The following is a 24204-nucleotide window of genomic DNA, read 5'->3' as shown; positions in this document are numbered from 1 at the left end:
CCAGTGAGTCATTTATTTATTGTAAGCACGAAGGTGCCTGGTTAAATGTCAGGGGCCCGGGCAAACGAGCTAAGGCCCTAACATAACCCTGACAATTACCTCAGTATTTTCCCAGCTTTCTAACGATAATAATTAACACAAATACATCTTCATGTTGTTAATACCTCAAAACCCCAACTTGGTCATCTAAGTTTTCATTTCGCCAACACGTCTACTAAAGGTCTGTAATTGATCACCAAAACGTTTCAACTTTAAGGTTTTAAATATCCATGCATGAGATTTGAGATCATCTAAATTCAATATATCTCCATAGGATCAACACTTTGACACAGATCAACTGTTGATCAATTTTTAATGCCAATACATCATCATAAGTGAAATTCGGATGTTAAAGATCGATAACCAATACATCACCTTGTCATCTATGATTCAAATCAATAGATCAATAGCTTCTCAATATCTCACTCTACTCAGTCATCTATGATAAAATACACAGCCCATATCATCTATGATAAAATACCCAGCCCCATATCATCTATGATTCAGCAGCTTTCTATATTCGGATCACTTTCATCCAACCATACTACACCATCAATGATTCAACACCTCTACGTTACAGAATCATCAACAATTCAACACTTTTTTTTTCTAACCATACACAACAAGTTCTTTAAATATAGACTTTTGTTTTAAACCAAGACACTGAATAAGATCTGTAGGTCATCATGTTATCCGCCATGTTGTCAAGTTAGAATAACACAAGTTTCTCCGCGATCCTTAGAATCTAGCCTTAGACTCAGCAATGTTGATCTTGTCCATTTCTTAATGTGTTTTTTTTTTCTCTTTTTTTAATACCTATTTAGACAATAGCCCATTCTAAAGACCCTAATCGCTGTACCAGCAAGAGATCATTGTTTTCAATCAAGTTTTCCAACGTGGCGCACACTTAGTTTTTCATGATATTTGGTAGTTCTCTGAAGCAATCGTTCCCTACCAAGTATTTCAAACTTATCACATGTTTCTATAAGTAAGTTCATATAATTTATTGATGATCTCATTAGGTTGAAATGAAGTTCAAGTGTTGTCAAACTGCTCACCAGTAGACACTGCTTTCTGGAGTAACACATTTGGGCAACTACTCACATAGTTATGAGATGTCTGTAGGCTCTCTTTCTTTCAGTTCTGTCATCACGTGATCAACTCTTTGAAAACAACAACAGGCACTTTTTTACATGAAGGCGTTAGAAAGATATGATTTACAAAAGTACTTATTATTTAAATTATCAATAACAGTCTAAAGGCTTTGTTAGTATAGCAAACATATGTATCAGAGTACTATTCAAAATTATTGTTATTACTAGAGACTGGTGACAGCTGGGACTTTCTCCTCCACGCCACGAAGAACACTTTGTTTCAGTGTTTGTTTCCCTTCAAACTAAAAAGTGATGATGCAGAAATGTGAACATAAACGAAACAAACCACTCTAATTGGCCAGCATGACGGTGAGAGAGAGAGGGAAGAAAGAAAGGCGGGACTCCTATAATTGGTTTGAATGAATGTCATGAAATGATCAGACGTTTTGTTCCATTTTAATGCTGATGTTGTAGTTCAGCATGTTCCCCTCCCTCTCTTTAGCACTAGGAAAAGCGTACTGAGCGATAGTGCTAGCTTGCAACAACAAAATGGTGTAATAGTATCGGGAGGAATCGATGCGCTAGGGCAATGGCATTTTATTTGAAAACAGTGAATCGGTAAGACAAGGTTTGAATCGATTACTCGCGTCACATTAATTCTGGTATCTACAAGAATGGTCCTCAGAGTCTATTGGTTGACATTGAATTATTCTTTGGAAGTTCTGTACTTTGTCAATGCAGCAGACTTTGATCTATTTTGTGTTGAATATTTGTTGTTTGTTTTATTCAAGATGGTGAAGCTGAGTGTTGAAACGTATTGTAACGACTCTCTGCTGTACCAAACTCACCGCCTTGTCTTGGAGTTGTACTAGAGTCAACTGGACCGGACCAACTTTACACTGGACTAACTGGACCGGACCAACTTCACACTGGACTGGACCAACTTTACACAGGACTCACTGGACCGGACCAACTTTACACTGGACTGGTCTGCATTTTAAAGCGTGAAGTGTAAATTGTGAAGCGACTTGACTCTGACACCTTCGCTCTTTATATAGGACCCCGAAGACCTTCTCAAAACCGATAGAACCTCTCTCGCTCCTTCTGGATGATCACATGGACATATCTGACGTGAATGGCATGAGTAGTGTTCACAGCACAGTTCTTTCCTGAAGCTATGCCACTCATATTTGGTCACGGTTGACCAGTCGCACATTGCAAACCTGTTACTTGTGTCCCCCACACGATTACCCCTATCAGCTACCACAGTTATAACAGTATTATGAAATGAACATTGAACATTGAACATTGAAAGACTGGTGAGGAAACTATTTGGAAGCCAAGCCAAATCTAGATGTGAATACTGACCAGAGACTTGAACCATCACCCCCCCTAGCAGCGATACAACGATGACAGATGTCCTAATCTCAAGAGTGTACTCACCAAATCAGTAGAGTTAACTGGACATCAACTCACCAAATCAGTAGAGTTAGCTGGACATGTACTTATCACTAAATTATCGTATGACGCACTTTAGGCCAGTCTACAGTTCTCGATTTTTCACTCACTATTATAATAATGTCAATACACATTTGTACAAAGCTTTTATCCACTCGCGCTGTCTGTCTGTCTGTCTGTCTGTCTGGTCAAAAGTTTGTACATGCTATGTCTCCGAAACCCAATCTAGGATCAAGCTGAAATTTTGTAAAATTTTTTCTTTTACCTGACAACACAAGAAAATAAAAAAACGTAACCAATTAGTTAATTAACTATTGGTATTTAATTAATTTGTTTGGTACCTCGAACAAGGGAAAGAAATATTCATTAACTGAGGTGGTGGTATAAGCTGAATTAGTCCCCTTTAGAGGTTCCGCTTTAAAGTAAGTTTGAAACAATCTTCTATTTTCATAAAGACCCCACTAGCAGAGTGTCGGCTTGAAGAGTCATGCGTTCGAATTCAGGTCGGCCCCCCCCCCCCCTCTTTTATAAATGCTTTTAAAAAACAATTACGGTAACATTCACCAAGATATATATTTACTCCCCCCCCCCCCCCCCCAATTTTCCAAACTGGTCGATATGACTGCATTTACTGACCGGTAAAGCGTTGAAGGCGGAGACCGGGTGAGTCTAAATCCAGTCGGGCGTTTGGAGCTCGTCCATCTAGTCAGGTAATGCATCGAGGAGAGGGGTACTCTGATCCAGTGGCGTCACTAGGGGGTGCGGGCCGCACCGGATGATACCCACCGGGGGATGACACCCAAGTAAGAAAAATGCACTTTTTCAACTTTTAAAAATAAAAATTACTGTCTCAACATGTCCCAAACTTTCTTTAATTTCATTCTATTTGATTTTTATTATGAGTTGTAGACGCCAGGAGAAAGAGTTTCTGAAGCTCAGAAATGTAGAAAAACGCTTGGCACCAGGGGCTTCGCCCCGGAAAACTCTGACTGAATTTAAGGCTATTCCCCCCAACCCCCCCCCCTCCCCCACTCCCCTGACCAGTTGAGTGGCAAACGTAACATTGTTTATTGTAATATGTTGAGAAACACGTAGACTTAACTACAGGCTCTCCACAGAAATCAGTCTAAGGTGCCTTTCACAGCCACTTTTTAGCTGGTACCCACGAAATTCAGGAATTCTACAAAGGTGGGACGTAATGTTAGACTTTATTTCTCCATTGGTAACATTATCTCGGTAGGATTTGTAGGATCCTTCTCAGCCATCACTACTCAGCCTCTTTTCAACCTTCCACGTCTCGAAGCGTAGATGGTCATTGGAATAATGATTGTATTGAGTATGTGGATTTAAATCCCCAGGCAAATTAATTTGTTCAGATAGGCCGTACTTATTGAAAGACTGCTTCTGCTTTCCAATCCGACATGCAACACCATGATATACATCTCCATCACTTGAGATAACAGTGTCTAAATAAGTGAACTTTACTATTTGTTCAAGATCTGTAGGACCAATGTTGATGGTGTACTGGGTAACCTGCACCCTATATACATAGCTTTGAGGGCGTCTTTATCCGCCATCTCGTGTATACATTTAATTGTATTTCAAAGTAATGCTATGTCGTCTTCGAAATATAACTCGGTTTGGTTTCGTCTGTTTAATGTATTTTTATGACATCGTCAATGACTAACAAAATAAAAAGTAAGAAATGGGGATACCACACATCCTAATCTCTTATTTGTCTCAATGTTGAAGCACTCTACCGTATGCTGTGACACAACAGCTTGATTTGCTTTAGGCATGTCGCTGAATCTGGGCAAATGGTTGTAAGATGCCTTATTCTCTAGCTATTTTTCATAGTGATTCCGATGGACGCTATCAAACTTATGTTTTTAAAACTAGAAACTGAATTTTTGTCCTTTGTTGGTATTCTTGGCTTTTTTTTTAAAGAAGTTTTGCAGCATGTAAAGATGTTCAGTGCTTGATTTGCCATTTCGGAAGCAGCTGAGAAACACTAGTTTAATTTAAGACCTTTTCCGTAAGCAGCTCTTAACTAATTTCTAGTAAAAATATGTTCAACTCAAGGTTTCTCAATTCTATAATTGTACATTTTTAATTTACGTAAAAAAAACGTTTGATAAAATTTCAAAAACAACGACATTTTAATGGGGGTAGTGGGATGTGTGTAGTCAGCCGACGCAAATCGCCCCAGGCCAGCGCAAGACGAGAGGTCAACCGTGACGAGCCGAGACCGTCAACTACGAAGTTTCAAGAAACATATAAAGTGAATAGTACTCAGGCCAGTCACATCAAATATGTGACCCAGAAGATTCGAGCGATGTTCGATCCGGATCTAGAAGACCATTGGAGACCCTGTATTAAGAGAGAAGGTATCAGAGTCGAGTGAGTCACAACTTCTCTACAGACCAGCACCCTACGACAGAGTTCGACAAGGTACAACGTAGCCAGTAGAGTTCTTGCTACACTACAGAGTTGATACGGTGGTTCAAATATCCAGATCATTGTACAGTCAGTATTAAGTGTTGCCAATTGTACAGCGTTGACTGTGGTTATTGGACATTAAGCTTTCTCGAGAAGGGATATATGTGTGTATTTCGTATGAATTCTAACTTTTGCAAAATAAAGTCTTTCTTAAAATAATTATGTAAATCTGTCGCCATATTTGACTCTACTGTTTGAAAAAGTCGGCCGTCCCTCTCACCCCACCTTACAGGGGAACGACCTAATATAAAGATTGGGTTGGAATATCAATAACAAGTTGTAGTCATAGATAGATATGTAATTGATTCTGTTAACAAGCTGTGATTTCTACAAATAAATTGGACCGGGTTTATGGTGAGGGGGGGGGCGGAGATGATGCCATCGCCACCTTCCCATCCCACCAAATCGGCCAACATACTAGAAGGGGGGGGGGGGCGAAATAATCTAAAAATTGGTTGAAATATAAATAATTAGTATGTATTATTAACATAACTAATTAATTCGTATACAAATTGTGTGAGTTCTTTACTAAAATTCGTCCACCCCTACCGCCCCCACCCCTGGATCCGCCAGTGCAAAGGCCATGACATGGGCGACTCATGATTTCTTTTATCTAAGAACCAGGAATGTGCCCCTAATAAGAAATTCTGGGCGCGTCTATTTTCTCTCGAGACAGTAGATAGAGACAATAGGAAGGGACAGTAGATTTGGTGGGTTCCGGAACATGACTTCCGTTTTTCCGAGGTTATAAGGTTAAACCAAAAGAGGCGGCAACGTACGCTTATTCGTTGACCGCGAGCTGGAGATCATGTCAGTGTTAGCAAGTAAGGCGTACAGAAGCTGTGGTAGGACCATTTCCTTGGTCTGGGTATGGGACAGTAGACTTCGAAGATTGAACACATTATAATAATTTACCAGCAAAAAAATATTAACCTGCATAGTAGGACTATGTTAATTATTCTAAGCTATCTAAACTGTCAATAATTAATTATTTGCTTTAAAGAGAATAACTATAGGGCCTAAATGACATCTATTTATTTACCAAAAAATAGTTTACACTTAAATTGCGGAGAGCCGTGTAGGTGACTTTTACTTTTTTGACAATGCTAATAGAACCAACAATAAGATAGTGCGCCAACGTTTAAGGCCAATTGATTTAGTAAAACTTGTTCTTGTTTGCGAAGAAATGTCTTAGTGTAGTGCTGTAAGCCTAGTGACGTAAGCGGTGTCAAGTCACGTCGTGCTTTCTGTGCAGCAAAGGCATCTATAACATCATCTACATCGATACTGTCTATTACTTGTGACTCCACTGACATTAAAGCCATGCTAAGCCTTTTTTGCGTCATTGTGCTCCTGAGATAGTTTTTGATTAACTTGAGCTTTGAGAATGATCTCTCACATGACACAATGGAAGTGACCTGAGTTAGCAGTATTGTAAGGTTTGAGCACACATCATTACCATACGAAGCCAGCTTCCTCAATATGTCAATTTTTGATTGTGGCACTGGTTTGTTAATGAAAAGTGCTCGTGCATCAATGACATTGAACAAGCGATTGGCCGTATTTCATCAAACATGAAAATGTAACTCAGTTTTTCATCAGCGTGTCATCATCCATAGACTCCAAGAAGTGTCTTAGTTCAAGAAGAAACCAAAAGGTGTCCACATGGCTTTCCAGCCTTTGGAATCTGTCCTTCATCTCCATATGAAGTCTGCTCAGCACTTCTGTCGCAACACGTTTGAATTTCAGTTCTATTGACAGTCCTACATCAGAACTCAACTCCCCATCAAGTCAATTCTTCCTTCTGGTTATTTTGATTACAGGAAATCCATAGCATTTACTACATTCTTTTGGTTTTTCGATGGATTGGGTGATCAGTTTCGTCCGTTTCTCATCAAAAAGCATGAAAGGGTTTTAATTTCTTCAGCAGCTTCGCGTATGTGCAGTCCAGACATTTGTAGTTTCTTCTGAATTATATTAATTGGGCGCAGATTTGACCAGAATTCCAGATTAGCAAAAGATTTCCCCTGCGAGAAGAAGATTCTGTGCGCTACTTCTAGTGTCCATTCTTTCAGTTGTTGATCAGAAAGTTTCTCCAACAGCTTGATGATTTTGTCTCAAAACTGGAAGTAGATTCTTCTCTTGCGGACCACCTTGTACTAATCTCCTTTTCTAAACTCCAGGGTCCAGCTTCTTTCAGCTTTGTCCATTTCTGGGGTAAATTGGAAAAAAAATTGAACAATTCATGTAGAGTACAGTGACAATTGCTTGATCTAACTCATCAGAATGAAGAGCTGCCAGGTTGAGAGAGTGATTATCACAGTTCAGAAATGTTGCCTTTAAATTTATGTGTAAGAGACGTTTCTGTAGGCCAGACAGACGGCCACTCATTGTGGCTGCGTTAGCATAAGTTTGACCTCTGCACAGATCAAAGTCCAATCCAATGTCTTTAAGAGATTTCAGACCACGTCCTTCATAATGTTGTCCATCAGGTTTCAAAATTTCAAAGTAACCAACGAATGATTCTTTTATTTCTAAATTATCAACATACAAGTAACGAGCTATTAGGGATACCTGTTCTTGATGAGAAACATCTGGGGTGGAATCAAGCATCAGAGAATAATAATAAACTTGCTTGAATTTCCTAACAATTGATACCCTAACTTTATAGTACATAAAATTAATAAACTCATTTTGAATTTCTGTTGATAAATAATGTGTCTTTCCATATTCGATTCTATGTAAGTGGTGTTTCGTAACTTCATCAAATTCTTCAAGAAATTTCAAAGATGCTAGGAAGTTCCCAGGATTGTTTGTATTCAGTTTTTCGTTGTGACCTCGTAAGCTTAAGTTGTTTTTGCAAAGTACTTAATAGCTGCTGCTACACCCTTCAGAATATCTCTCCAATACTGCTGACTTTTCAAAATTTGCGCATGTAACATATGTGACAGCTCATCTGGTTCTGCCTAAAGCTTTTCTTCTTCTAAATTCCTCTTCAAAAAAGCTTGTCTATGGTGGACTCCTTCTTCATGTTCTTTCAGTCTCTCAGGTTTTTTCCATTTGGTGAATGGTTTGCTCAATGCACTAGATGTCTTTTCTGGTGTCTCAGAAAACAGTACACATGCAAAACAAAACAGACATCCCAAGTGTGGAGAGAAGAGGAGCCAAGATCGATTACAAAATTTCTCCTGATGGAAGCTTTCTAGTGAACCATGATGAAAACTTCCGTGATTTAACTTTTCTGGAAATAATACCGTTCATCTTTATTTTGGAAAAATAAGCTACACTTTAACACAATCTTTGCTCGCAGTTCCTCGAATAAAATTCTAGGCTGGATATATCCGAAGTCTTTGAATTTAATTACAGCTTCTTCCACTTCTGGTGAAAGTGATTTTGAAAGACCATCACTTGACTCATCATCTGTATCACTTACTTCAGATGTTTTCTCTGACTGTGGTAAAATGTATTCACCCGGAGTCTCTTCAGCACTACTACCTTCATCAAGAGACATTGTCACTTCTTCGACTGCTGTATCTTTCTATGAAGTATCTGAATACTGATACTTTCATGGTCTCCTTGGTTTTCAATGCTCTTATCAGGTTTCTTCTTGATATGGATGATGAAATAGTCTACCCTAAACTACTACTTCCTGAGTGTAACACGGCACTAGTCAGCGCTACTCCTTGAAATTGAGAGTAACTCAGCACATCTGTGTGGAATACATACAAAAGGGTCTCTAACTTATATAACAACGTGAAAAGCAAGATTACATGACAGTGACAATATTTAATTTATTTAAAAACAACTTTCTGACACTCATTTGGGGGCCCCCCTCAAGTGTGGGCCCGGGGGGATTTTCAAATTCTTCCCCCCCTCCTACCCCTACCCTAGCTACGCCACTGCAGTATATCCCCCCACTTTGTTATGCATATTGATGGAGTTGATATCATTTCTGTTGTTTTTACCATTTCACTCAACTCCTGAATGTAATCTCGCACCACACAATGATGTTACTGCAGATCATTTGTTGAGCAGATAGTAGACTTTGTAACTCTTCACCTCCACACTGACTTCGTGTGTTAACTTTGATGTTCAGTCATTTGTGTTCCAAAAGATTGACAGCACAAGTCTGGTCAGACTCAGCCGCTTAGTTTTCACAGCAACTCTTCCACCCACAAAGTTCGATTTACACGTCTGTGCCAGACCAAGGGTAAGATCAATGCAGACAACCTTGACCTTGACCCTGCTGCCTTACTTAAACGATTTTTTTTAACGAAGATCTAGAACTATGTATTAACAGTTTGATCTCCCCCAATTAGCTGGAAAGGAATTCCTTTTATCTCGCTTGTTTGTTTAGTGGATTTAGTTGAGGACTGAACCGGCTAGAGTTATCATAAAAAACAATGAGATTAATACATCAGGTTTAGTGTTATGCCATATCTCAACACAGATATAGATCTAACCTACTGTCTCTATCTGATGTCTCTATCTGCTGTGTCAACTGTCTCTTTCTACTGTCTCCATCTACTGTCTCCATCTACTGTCTCTATCATTTGTCTTTATCTACTGTCTTTATCTACTGTCTCTATTGTCCCTGTCTACTGTCCCTATCTACTGTCTCTATCTACTGTCTCTATCTACTGTCTCTATTGTCTCTATCTACTATCTACTGCCTCTATCTACTGTCTCTATCTGTTGTCTCTATCTACTGTCTCTATCTACTGTCTCTATCTACTGTCTCTTGCTGACTCCGCTGTTTTCTTCACATCATAGAATTACCTAGTAACTGCAATTGTCAAATAGAAACCAGTGATGTTACAACACGAGACTGTCTTCTAATCGAATAATTCAATCAATAACAAAGACTACCTTGAACTTTCAAGTTAATTCAGAAATGATTACTGTAATAATAATAACCGACAAGATTACAAAGAGATTTTTATTTTCACACTAACTCAGATGCGGGCGGACAGGTCCACCCAATGATCATTTGCTTTGCAAGCAGTCCTGGTCAAGAGAAAGGTCTCGGTATCTTCCGGACGACTATCAGAAGCTTTGAAATAACAAACAACCACCATCTTGCTTTCCTCCATACTAAACAGATACATTCACAGATACATAGATACATTCACAGATACATTCACAGATACATACATACATTCACAGATACATTCACAGATACATAGATACATTCACAGATACATACATACATTCACAGATTCATTCACAGATACATAGATACATTCACAGATACATTCACAGATACATTCACAGATACACAGATACATTCACAGATACATTCACAGATACATTCACAGATACATTCACAGATACATACATACATTCACAGATACATTCACAGATACACAGATACATTCACAAATACATACATACATTCACAGATACATTCACAAATACATTCACAGATACATTCACAGATACTTACATACATTCACAGACATTCACAAATACATTCACAGATACATTCACAGATACATTCACAGATACATAGTTACATTCTATAGAAACAGTCGCCAACAGCGCTATACAAATCAAACATGAAGCTTCACAAAACTGTTTAGATCTGTTCACTTTTACTGGTAACTTGTACATTCAGAGCCTAATTTTCGTTTCTTTGAGTCACCATTTCATTAAGACACAACTGTCACACAACCATTAAATGGTATGTCACCCTGCACGTTTATACTAAAAGAAGACAACCCAAAATGATGCAGAAAAAAATGCATGCACAAGATGTCAAGGACACAGTCAACTCAAGACAGCAAGAGAATTTTCAAAGAATAAAATAACTGTCAAATCATCTCGCTTAAAACTAATTTGTTTTTTTCTTTAAAAAAATGTTGCAAAATCTTTGAATCAATTCGGCTAAGTTAAGGACAGTTCGTTCGGTTCGGTTCGTACCGATAATTTTTATAGTTCGGGTTCGGTTCGTAAGTGAGATTCTCGTTCGGTTCAGGTTCGATTCTCATCTCTATTCGGTACCTCTCAACTCAAGTAAACATAAATAAACTAGAACCGACGCAAAAATGAGAGGGTGAGATTTATAACAAACGAATATCACATTTAATTTGAACCTTTTAGTAAAATCCCTAAACTTACAGACCCTTTAGTAGGCTATTAATCATCAGAATATTCATTCCCTTTCTTTGGCTTCTCGAAAATCCTACGCCTATGTTTGTTTAAGTGGTTGTCAGTGGTTGCAGATGCAGAGAATAGTCCTAATACAATTTATCCTAGTGACTAATAAGGAAGATTAAAGGTCAGTTGCCGGCCAATAGATTCACACTCTAGCCATTCCATGTCTACTTTCTTGATCGAATCAGAAACAAGTTTCATCATACATTTGGTAGATGCTGTAATAGACAATAGAAATGCTTATATATTTTTTTTACATGGCAAGAACTTTAAACTAAAATCCACAATTTGTTGAAGCTGATAAAGGTCAAGGGCAAAGAAAGTGAACGGAACCTGGACGCTGACCAACTAGGTAATAAAGAATCTAATTTTATAAAACACTCATTAGCTAGGTCGCCGACATATGCTGGTCCTCACGGACTTCATATAATAAATGGACATAATATTTAATATATGTCTGGGGCACTCTGGGCAGCGTCTTGGCAGTCATCCAATTATTAAGTGAGATATATGACTCATTGTGACAGAGGTGTCAGAAGTAATACATATAAAGGGAGGTGCAATATTGTTCTTATGTGTAGAACAAGTCTAGACAAATCAAGAGGTTTTTATCTGAACACTTAAAATCTTTTTTTTTTAATAGACACGAGACAAAACGTCTGAGTTGACTAATTGAACCTAGCAGTGAAAGTGTTTTGAACAAAATAAACCTTCTTCATTAATGTGTTTATTAAGTGCATAGACTTCAGTAGACATGATTGATTGCTAGGCACAAACAACTTTTATTCAGTTGGACTGGATACTGTCTTACATATGTTTTTACCACGCTCTCATGATCTTTGTTATTAAATTATGGGAATGAATCTATGTTAGCAAAGTGTGTGATTTGATCTAATTTATCACATAACTTTCATGATACTATACAGTTTTCATATAATCTATGTATACGATTGGGAATCAATCTACTATCGTCTATAGGAGGTTTATGTTACTATACAATGTCTTTATCTTTACTTTATGTAGACTATAGATCTATTTTAACGTTCCAATAGAATGTAGACATCTGAAAGTGAACATCAAATCATTGGACAGCTTCACAGAGGGAAATGTTCACTCAAACGATCAGACACTCCTGGACACTCCTGGAGCCAGGTTTCTAAATGTCCTGGTCAGCCAAATAGTCCCTAGAGAGAAGTCGTCTGCCAAAGAAAGAGGAAAAGGCTTCGAGATAAATTGGCATAAAAACAATTTTTTGTAATTTTTTTTTTACAGTAAAAACAATTTATAGGACACGAAATTGCCATGAGACTTTTTTAGGAATCAATACATAGCCATGCGCTGTAACTGAAATAAACCAGTTGCTTATTCAATGGAGCCACAAGACTTGATAGGGATGAAGTCACAAAAGTTGAGAGCGATGGAATCCCATGGGTTGATAGGGATGGAATCACATGGGTTGAGAGGGACAGAATCTCATGGGTTGAAAGGGTTGAAATCAAGAGTTGAGAGAAAAGAGTCAAAAGGGTTGAGAGGGATAGAATCACATCTTATCTTATATGATACACACGTTACTTCAAAAAAGATGATTACGTCCCACGCGTCATGCATTTAGCCATGCATATTAGCATGGATTGAGAGGGACAGAGTCTCATGGGTTGAAAGGGTTGGAGTCACATGGGTTGAGAGGGATGGAGTCACAAAAGGAGTCACATGGGTGGAGAGGGATGGTATCACAAAAGGAGTCACATGGGTTGAGAGGGATGGAGTCACAAAAGGAGTCACGTGGGTTGAGAGGGATGGTATCACAAAAGAAGTCACATGGGTTGAGAGGGATGGTATCACAAAAGAAGTCAAAAGGGTGGAGAGAGATGGTATCACAAAAGGAGTCACATGGGTTGAGAGGGATGGAGTCACAAAAGGAGTCACATGGGTTGAGAGGGATGGTATCACAAAAGGAGTCACATGGGTTGAGAGGGATGGTATCACAAAAGGAGTCAAAAGGGTTGAGAGGGATGGTATCACAAAAGAAGTCACATGGGTTGAGAGGGATGGTATCACAAAAGGAGTCACATGGGTTGAGAGGGATGGAGTCACAAAAGGAGTCACATGGGTTGAGAGGGATGGTATCACAAAAGGAGTCACATAGGTTGAGAGGGATGGTATCACAAAAGAAGTCACATGGGTTGAGAGGGATGGAGTCACAAGGGTTGAGAGGGATGGTATCACAAAAGAAGTCACATGGGTTGAGAGGGATGGAGTCACAAAAGGAGTCACATGGGTTGAGAGGGATGGTATCACAAAAGGAGTCACATAGGTTGAGAGGGATGGTATCACAAAAGAAGTCACATGGGTTGAGAGGGATGGAGTCACAAGGGTTGAGAGGGATGGTATCACAAAAGAAGTCACATGGGTTGAGAGGGATGGTATCACAAAAGGAGTCACATGGGTTGAGAGGGATGGTATCACAAAAGGAGTCACATGGGTTGAGAGGGATGGAGTCACAAAAGGAGTCACATGGGTTGAGAGGGATGGTATCACAAAAGGAGTCACATAGGTTGAGAGGGATGGTATCACAAAAGAAGTCACATGGGTTGAGAGGGATGGAGTCACAAGGGTTGAGAGGGATGGTATCACAAAAGAAGTCACATGGGTTGAGAGGGATGGTATCACAAAAGGAGTCACATGGGTTGAGAGGGATGGTATCACAAAAGGAGTCACATGGGTTGAGAGGGATGGAGTCACAAAAGGAGTCACATGGGTTGAGAGGGATGGTATCACAAAAGGAGTCACAAGGGTTGAGAGGGATGGTATCATAAAAGGAGTCACAAGGGTTGAGAGGGATGGAGTCAGAAGGGTTGAGAGGGATGGTATCACAAAAGGGTTGAGAGGGATGGAGTCACAAAAGGAGTCAAAAGGGTTAATAGGGATGGTATCACAAAAGGGTTGAGAGGGATGGAGTCACAAAAGGAGTCAAAAGGGTTGAGAGGGATGGTATCACAAAAGGAGTCACATGGATTGAGAGGGATGGTATCACAAAAGGAGTCACATGGGTTGAGAGGGATGGAGTCACAAAAGGAGTCACATGGGTTGAGAGGGATGGTATCACAAAAGGAGTCACAAGGGTTGAGAGGGATGGTATCATAAAAGGAGTCACAAGGGTTGAGAGGGATGGAGTCACATGGATTGAGAGGGATGGAGTCACAAGGGTTGAGAGGGATGGTATCACAAAAGGGTTGAGAGGGATGGAGTCACAAAAGGAGTCAAAAGGGTTAATAGGGATGGTATCACAAAAGGGTTGAGAGGGATGGAGTCACAAAAGGAGTCAAAAGGGTTGAGAGGGATGGTATCACAAAAGGAGTCACATGGATTGAGAGGGATCGAGTCACAAAAGGAGTCAAAAGGGTTAGAAGGGATGGTATCACAAAAGGAGTCACAAGGGTTGAGAGGGATGGTATCATAAAAGGAGTCACATGGGTTGAGAGGGATGGTATCACAAAAGGAGTCACAAGGGTTGAGAGGGATGGAGTCACAAGGGTTGAGTGGGATGAGTCACAAAAGGAGTCAAAAGGGTTAAGAGGGATGGTATCACAAAATGAGTCACAAGGGTTGAGAGGGATGGTATCATAAAAGGAGTCACATGGGTTGAGAGGGATGGTATCACAAAAGGAGTCACAAGGGTTGAGAGGGATGGAGTCACAAAAGGAGTCACAAGGGTTGAGTGGGATGAGTCAAAAAAGGAGTCAAAAGGGTTAAGAGGGATAGTATCACAAAAGGAGTCACAAGGGTTGAGAGGGATGGTATCATAAAAGCAGTCACATGGGTTGAGAGGGATGGTATCACAAAAGGAGTCACAAGGGTTGAGAGAGAGACACAGGCCGCGTACACCGGGACCCTCGCCATTTTCCTTTTCTATACTAGGCTAACCGTGCAGCCCCTTGGGGAACGGCGCCTGGATTATGACAATTGTTCCCTGACGATTGTTCCCTGACAATTGTTCCCTGACAATTGAAGATAATTTACGTCCTAGTCCAAACATTCCGCAAAACGAGGGAGCAGGCAGGGTATGAACCCTAGACCATCGAGACGACAGTGCAGCAAGCCTACCGCACGACCTGGCAGCCATCCAATATATGTGGACTAGTTTATTTTAAGTACCCGGCCCAATTTTGTTTTTCACAAAGAGAAGATAAGCGTGTAGCAATATTGACCATTTCTCTTTGCAGCAATATAGCGCATTGATAGCAATGTACATTCTTTCTTGCATGCTACGCTCTCTGTTGAAGTCAGTAATAGGTATAAGTATCACTTCTATCTATATTTTATATAATACACAGTTTGAAATAACATAACTGCGGAAATGGTTAAAGTTGATATCGACATGTCTATGACAATCTGTTAAGAGACCTTAGTGTCCCAGACACATTGCTATCAGTACAGACCATAGAGCTGTCAATGTAGAATCTCTTGTTAATAAACAAAAATATGTCGGCTAAGGTACAGACATTGCGTGTCAGCTTGACCTTCATACTCACCATTCTCCCAGGTCCTTCATCACTTATGGAGAACCACAAAAAATCAACGGATTGTAAATTTGAAATGCGAAATGCTAGTTGAGTATGCTAGTATGTGTAGAGAATGTTCTTTAAAAGTATGTAGTTTATTCAAACGGTACAGAAGACATTGACTGAAAAACATTACCTAGGGCTAGCAAATAGCAACAACGACTTAATTTCGTCATGACTGATTGTGGACAACTTTCAATGACCTTTATTTGCCATGACTGATTGTGGACAACTTTCAATGACCTACATTTGCCATGACTCATTGTGGACAACTTTCAATGACCTACATTTGCCATGACTCATTGTGGACAACTTTCAATGACCTTCATTTGCCATGACTGATTGTGAACAACTTTCAAAGACTGTTCGAGCATCCCAAATAATAACCTAAACAATAAACTATAACTATAAACACAATCGCAATATTAGAAAAGATGCTATTGAAACAAGATTCAATTTAGTTCATTTTCTTCTATAAATATTAAAGTATTATTTACTAGGTGTACTAACTGAACTAAATATTTATCTGACGAATTTGCTCTTTAAATTTTTTGTGTTTTTATTTCTTTCCCAACTGTTCAAACTTGTCAAATAATGAGTTCAATTGAGGACATAAATGATTAGCAGCAGTTTGATTAAAGTCTTTCAACAAACACTGGACTCTCGAGCTTCTGTTGTTTTGGATTGCATATCAACTTGTTATTTCAGCAATGAAGTTGAAGTATCATTGAAAATGTAAAAAACATCAACATTAAAGTCTGTCTTACGATACAAAATTATTTATACGCCAATGGAACAAACAACGTTGAATTGTCACTCAAGTTTAAAACAATTTTCTCTATGTCCTACAGGCTGTTCTACAATCTGAGAGTCCTACAGGCTGTTCAACAATCTCAATGTCCTACAGGCTGTTCAACAATCTTAGTGTCCTACAGGTTGTTCTACAATCTGAGTGTCCTACAGGCTGTTCTACAATCTGAGTGTCCTACAGGTTGTTCTACAATCTGAGTGTCCTACAGGCTGTTCAACAATCTTAGTGTCCTACAGGTTGTTCTACAATCTGAGTGTCCTACAGGCTGTTCTACAATCTGTGTGCAATGTGTTTCCTTTTCCTCTCACTCTAGCATGGGATCAAAACATTGATTAAAAAATCAATGGGACACAAAAATTTTTATGCTGTGAAAAGTGTTTGTAAAATTGATTTTCAAAACTTGTCTTCAAAGCAAAATGTCACTTCAAACACCTCAGAAAAATCATCGACTTTCAATACTTTCATAATTTCATTTTTGTTTTAATCATAGCAAAGATCATCAATGATACAAAAAAATCTTTAGCAAAGAAGACTTATGTCTTTTTTTAAATAATGTGGCATGGAGCTGTGGCTGTATGTTAGCTGACCAATCAAATTCGAAAGACCTAACTAGTTGGAGTTCAATTACTTGAAAGTAGGACTTACTCATATCAACATTGTACCATAAGAATATTAATATGTCTAGCACGACAATCATCTGGATGTAATTATAGTTTCATAGAGCGTTTTGTTTATCTGATGTAACCATTTGACCTCTGACCCATTAGCACTAAACATTATAATGTAAAGAACAAAAAAGGAAGAGGATACTGTATGTATGGAAGGATATCAGACAGACAGACGTACAGACAGATTGCACAAAACCAACTGCGAATTTTCTTCTTTTAGGAGCCAGTAAAATTGAAAACAAATAAACCATTTTTCTAACAATTTGACTCAAGAAGACATTTTTTAAATAGCTAATATTTATTATCCTACAATTCAAATATTTAGAAATGTGTAATGCAAGAAATGTTGATGTACATTTTGGTTTCGGCTCAGAATGTGTATTAGTACTGTGCACTTACGAGGTGTAATCTTTCTAGAAACAAAGTCGTGCTTTAAAAACAACACAAAGTAAAGAAGTAGGTCACCAAAACAAATCAATGTCTAATTCACTGCGAACTTGTTACAACTACTAACTCTTTCACCATTCTTTCCAGTGGCTTTGAGTTAACCTCTTCACATCCTCTGGCCAACAAACATTTGTGAAGACATAGTGCATATCTTTGTGATTTAAAAAAAATGTATTACATTCTAGCCCAAACCTCCCGCAGGATCACCGGGGCTAGAACCCATGACCCTCGAGATGACAATCCAGAGTGAAGACCACAAGGTCCTGAGTCCTAGTCAAGAAGGTCCTGTGTCCAAGTCAAGAAGGTACTGTGTCCTAGTCTAGAAGGTCCTGTGTCCTAGAAGGTCCTGTGTCCTAATCTAGAAGGTCCTGAGTCCTAGTCTGAAAAGTTCTAAGCATATGAGCATATCCGATTGAGTCCAACAAATTTAAATTAACACCCAGAGAACATTTAGAAATGTTATATGTTTTGTAATGACAACCTTTCAACTGTATCACCTGGGTCTAAATTATCACCAAGCACACAAAAAGTGAGTCTAGACCAAAACCACGATGAACACGAGAGAATCTTGGTTATGTTAAATTAAAATTACATGACTTTCACAGGTCATTTTGACCATCTACGCATCAACAGCTGATTTCAAGATACTTCACTAGAGATATATCAACTTTGTGATCATAAAAAAATACATTAAAATGTCTTTCATCTCTCCAAACAACCATTAATAATTACTTAACCACTCAGCCACTGCGCCCCAGCAGCAAATTGGGCCAATCCTAAAAGAAAAAAAATGATCAAACTTTTGAGGCTCTTCAAGGATATTTTCATTGAAATATTTTTTTAAATTTTATATTTTGAAAAATGAAATAGGTCTTTTCGAAAATTCATTAGCGGCCAATGGGTCAACTGGCCCGAAAGACCTGCAACTAACTGACTTACAAAGCCAGACATCTCTGCTGAACATAGTTTGAGTGGTGCAGACAATTGATTTCTACGCTGTGAAACTTTTCCGAATCTCCAAAAGCAATCGTTACACACTAATAACAAGCGATTATTTGTGTGAACAAACTTATCAATACTAATGAAACAGGTGAAAGCCATGTTCTCGCTTCACGGTCAAATCTCTACATTTCGCGCTCCAATTTGCTGCCTTATTTATGCAGCCAGATAATAAAAAGTTTTGTTTCGGATAAACTTGTAAGTAGTAGGGTTTCGAATAAAATTGGTTAATGTTTATTTTCTTTTTAGCGGCCCCCAAAGGGGAAAAGACGCTATTAGTTTTGTGTGAAATGTCTGTCTGTCCGTCCCGTTTAGATCTCGTAAACTAAAAAGATAGTGAAAATCCGACATCATAATACTTTAGTCTATTCAAAGTTCTGATGCAACGACTACTTTTTTCTTTTCTAAAAGCGAAAAATCTATTTTTAAATCACTTATGCAAGCAGTTTTTTTCATAAAATACACCACTTTTACAAGTATTAACTATTAAACACCCAAACACTTTATTAGGGGAGACGACCGTTTTCCATATTTTAAACACATTTATGCAAACAGTTGTAGATTTTTTGTCAAAATTTTTTTTTTATATTTGTATTGTTAAGTTATGTAAGTTCTGTTATACTAAGTACTATATTTACACACAAACAAATGTTTACAATTTTTTTTAAAGAGAAAAAATCTATTTAGTATGCATTATAAGTTAATCATAATTTAAAACGAACAGTAATCTTTTAAATTGCATTTTCTCATGTCTTAGCCGTGGATGTCTCCCGCTGCCGATCCTGAGGATTCGAATAAGAGATCAGTTATGATAAAGAGGCTAATGAAACATTATCTCTACATGTCTTTCTTGAAAGTGTTAAGTAAACGAAGATTATTCTTAATGACAATATTTCGAAGCATTCAGTCAATAATACCAACTCAGACCAGTATATTTTCATTGCTTTGAAAAACTGTTTTGAAATTGTTGGGTTGGCTTTGAACAAGATGGCAAGTGTAACAACTGATTGCCCCTTGCTATGACTGACAAAGAACAACAATGTTTTTTTAATAAATTAAAGAACAATATGTCATAAACAATATGTCATAAACAATATGTCATAAACAATATGTCATAAACAATATCTCATAAACAATATGTCATAAACAATATCTCATAAACAATATCTCATAAACAATATCTCATAAACAATATCTCATAAACAATATCTCAACCATAAACTGTACACGGGAACGTTTGATGCATTAAATATCAATCATATTATCCGTATTATCTCAGCGATCAAAGTTATCTGAGCTAGGGGTCTTAATTATATTTTAATTTGCTGAAAGGTGAAACTATTTCTGGTGCAATGTTTGAAAAGTACAACACTTATTTCTGATTCTTTGATTGCAGAATTTTAAAGCAAATTTTAAGACGTCAAGAACATTTAGTGCAGAAGCTGATTAAGCTCCTGAGGACACAACTCCAAGCAAATTATGACCTGAAAGAGAAGTTCAAGTCAATTCTTGTGCGGGAGTTTTATGGAAGACAAAAGTTGTATTTCCACACTTAATAACATTGCTGCTAAATTTTCACATTATTTGGGTCCACATACATCTGTGAACAAACTTGTTTAAAAATAAACAAGTGTAAAAGTGTTAGAACAGGTCGATACTGACAGAATGTAATTTGACAGCATGGCAGTCACAAGGATCTCAACTAATATTTCCTTAATTGGGAGTGTAAAAAAAGTAAAATGTATAATACAGTATTAAAGTGTATTAAAACATTTTAGACACAGTTAGCTATCTTATTTTTCTAAGTTATAAGTATATATATATATATAATATATATATATATATATATATATATATATATATATATATATATATATATATATATATATATATATATATATATAAGATTTTAGACACAGCTAGCTTGTTTTTCTAAGCTATAAGTGTATATAGACACAGTTAGCTATCTTATTTTTCTAAGTTATAAGTATATATATATATATATATATAATATATATATATATATATATATATATATATATATATATATGTATAAAGATTTTAGACACAGCTAGCTTGTTTTTCTAAGTTATAAGTGTATATAGACACAGTTAGCTAGCTTGTTTTTCTAAGTTATATATATATATATATATGCGGCCCCCATTCCCAAATATGTTTTAATGCGGCCCTCAATAAAAATAGGTTGCCCACCCCTGATTTAGATCAATGGTGTCTAGTATTTTTGACTCCACGAAAACATCAAGCTTTCATGGCAGTGTCGTAATATTTAATGTTTAAGACATTGATTTGGGAATCCATCAAGTGGATGCACCGGGGGGGGGGACTTTCCGTTTTGGACCCCTCCCTCACCCTAGCTACGCCACTGCTTGAATATAAAGTCACGTGAAAGTTAAACTCAACTTGAACTTCCCATGGACATTTAGGTCTCAAAAAGAAACCATAGTTTTTATTTCTTAAATAGATCTCGCTTGTTCTAGTCGACAACAATGTCTGCCTGGGCAGTAAGGTGCCTGGTTGTTTGTGGACACGGCTCATGGAACCTTGACTTACAAAAACACTCCAACAAAGTGACCTTCGACCATCATGATGAGGAGATAATCCAGCACATGCCAAGCCCGTAAAGGTTCATTCCACGTTATCAGACGACTTAATTGTAAATATGTGATTCATTGATCTGGTATGCAGGGGACACGTGACTCGCGAGCAGGTCTGCTAGGTTTACTTCATACAAGGTTTTAGTATGCACACATATAAACGTACACTTGTGTGCTACTTTCATCCTAGTCCGATAGGTATGTATGAGAGTCATTAGACTAGTGTGATACATAGTCAATGCTAATGATATTGTCCCGTTTAGATTTGAAAATACATACGTAAATTATTTCGATGACTTAGAATTGTTGTAAACTGAAGTGCATTGACAAATATTTTCTTGTTAACTGCGCTACATTCAATCATTACTTTGTAATTGAGTTCTTAAGAATTGCCTTATGAGCGAGATTTGAATTAGTGTAAACATCGTCAATAAATGAAATACCATAGACGTTGTATGTGCCTAAGTCATTTGTATGCCGGTTTAGGATACCTAGTCAAGTAGTATGCGCTCTGGACTGTCGTTCAGTATCCTCGATGGTCACGAGTTCAAACCCTGCCCGCTGACAACCCCCGTCCTCATGTGGAAGGTTTGTGCAAGGAGGTAAATATCTTCAAATCTCAAGTAACACCCGAAACATGTAAAACATTGACAAACATTTGACAAAAACATTTAAAACATTAACAAACATTTGACAAACATGTAAAACATTGACAAACATTTGACAAAACATGTAAAACATTAACAAACATTTGACAAACATGTAAAACATTGACAAACATTTGACAAAAACATGTAAAACATTGACAAACGTTTGACAATTTGCTCTGGTTATTTCTTTTGTCTCTCACTTCGTCAGAAGTTTGGTCAGTCAAGTCTTACAATACTACTAGAGAAATCAAAGCTATTTTCTGTCTGTCAAGTCTTACAATACTACTAGAGAAATCAAAGCTATTTTCTGTCTGTCAAGTCTTACAATACTACTAGAGAAATCAAAGCTATTTTCTGTCTGTCAAGTCTTACAATACTACTAGAGAAATCAAAGCTATTTTCTGTCTGTCAAGTCTTACAATACTACTAGAGAAATCAAAGCTATTTTCTGTCTGTCAAGTCTTACAATACTACTAGAGAAATCAAAGCTATTTTCTGTCTGTCAAATATTCCTACAATTCTACTAGAGAAACCAAAGCTATTTTCCGTCTGTCAAGTCTTACAATACTACTAGAGAAATCAAAGCTATTTTCTGTCTGTCAAGTCTTACAATACTACTAGAGAAATCAAAGCTATTTTCTGTCTGTCAAGTCTTACAATACTACTAGAGAAATCAAAGCTATTTTCTGTCTGTCAAGTCTTACAATACTACTAGAGAAATCAAAGCTATTTTCTGTCTGTCAAGTCTTACAATACTACTAGAGAAATCAAAGCTATTTTCTGTCTGTCAAGTCTTACAATACTACTAGAGAAATCAAAGCTATTTTCTGTCTGTCAAATATTCCTACAATTCTACTAGATAAACCAATGTTGTTTTCTTTCCTTTGGTTTCACTAGATCTATTGGATTGCTTTGTAATGTTAAGCAGACAGTTTTAAAAAAGTACAGGTGGAGTAACGTCTCAAAATGTCAAGGACAAAACGATTAAAATACGTTTCAGGAAAACAAAAGGTTACTATGATCTTCGTGCCAGGGTATCTATAAATTGTATATTTCTGTTTAGCCCTTTTTTTTTTTTACGCAGAAATGCATACTATTTGTTTAAGCGTGTATATATGTACACATTTCATGGTTGTTTCCTTCCAATAGTCTTTAACCATCCTGAATGACTTGTATGTTCTCTATAGAAGAGTAACGCCACATTAGAACAATCTTTCTTGTATCCAAACATTACAAAAACAGCAGAATGGCGTGAACAGATCTGAAAGTCTTTTCGTGAGCAGCAGAAGCAGCGTTGCCAGCTTGGGTAACATCCTTGACTACATATAGTCTATGGGTAAGACGGAGTCCTAACTACAAAATAGATGTCCTAATATGGGGTCTTACAGGAAAGTAGAAACAATGTTCAACTAGCTTATGTAATTAAAAAGGTTAAAATAACTTGCTATATTATATTTAAAAAATATGCTCAACAAGCAAATACAACACTCAAAAGTAAAGTAGCAATTGTACATAAAACACTGAACCATAATCTTCAAATACAAAAACAAAATCTAATAAAGACACAAACATAGGGATTCATTTCTCGTCCCATATGCTAGGACAAATTTCTACAAATGCTCCTTCTTCCCTAGTGCTATTAGAGCATGGAATTTATGGAATGCGTTGTCTGAGCCAGTCAGGAAAAAAACAGTGACTTAGCAGAATTTAAGTCATTGGTTAACATGCATCTCTAGATGCATGACGCGTAGGACGTAATCATCTTTTTTTTTTTTTAAGTAACGTCTGTATTATATAAGTCTAAAAAGACACAAAAACTCACACCAGATTGTCTGATATGAAGAAATGTCTGATATGGAGAAATAGCGGATATAAGATAGTTGTATTTATTGTTCTAATAAATTCAGTTTAATTGCGATTGTCCATTACCATAACAATAACAGTATAGAGAAAGGTCTGATTTAAAAAAATGTCTGACGGAGAAATACCTGATTTAGAGAAATTTCTATAATTCTTAGAGAAATGCCTGCATCAGGATTATGAAGTAATGTCGTCCTTTGAGGAGATAACATGATAACAGTATAGGTTATGTAGTTGACCCTGAACTAGGATTTTAAAGCGACTCTTAGCATTTCTTATTTAATGTAGATTCTATTATTTTTGGTTGACAAACTCCAGAGCCACTTGAGGTTGCAATGCAGTATCT

The 24204-nt window shown here is 37.5% G+C and overlaps 1 protein-coding gene and 1 long non-coding RNA gene across 2 annotated transcripts in view; one reads left to right on the top strand and one right to left on the bottom strand.

The window, feature by feature from the left end:
- Nucleotides 1–12854: 12854 nt before the first annotated feature.
- LOC106060753 (sialidase-like) lies at nt 12855–14060 on the bottom strand. Its single transcript, XM_056033346.1, has one exon. The coding sequence runs from the start codon at nt 14058–14060 to the stop codon at nt 12855–12857; it is 1206 nt and encodes a 401-aa protein (XP_055889321.1).
- A 7309-nt stretch (nt 14061–21369) lies between these two features.
- LOC129926810 (uncharacterized) overlaps nt 21370–24204 on the top strand; it is a 13095-nt gene continuing 10260 nt past the window's right edge. Inside the window, exons 1-2 of the long non-coding RNA XR_008778553.1 lie at nt 21370–21950; nt 22896–23334. This is a non-coding gene — a long non-coding RNA (uncharacterized LOC129926810). The remainder of the gene's footprint in view (nt 21951–22895; nt 23335–24204) is intronic.

The sequence above is a fragment of the Biomphalaria glabrata genome, chromosome 6, assembly GCF_947242115.1.
Source record: "Biomphalaria glabrata chromosome 6, xgBioGlab47.1, whole genome shotgun sequence".
NCBI classification, from domain to species: domain Eukaryota; kingdom Metazoa; phylum Mollusca; class Gastropoda; family Planorbidae; genus Biomphalaria; species Biomphalaria glabrata.
The sequence above is the reverse complement of the archived record's forward strand: the minus strand, read 5'-3'. Positions and strand labels throughout refer to the sequence as shown.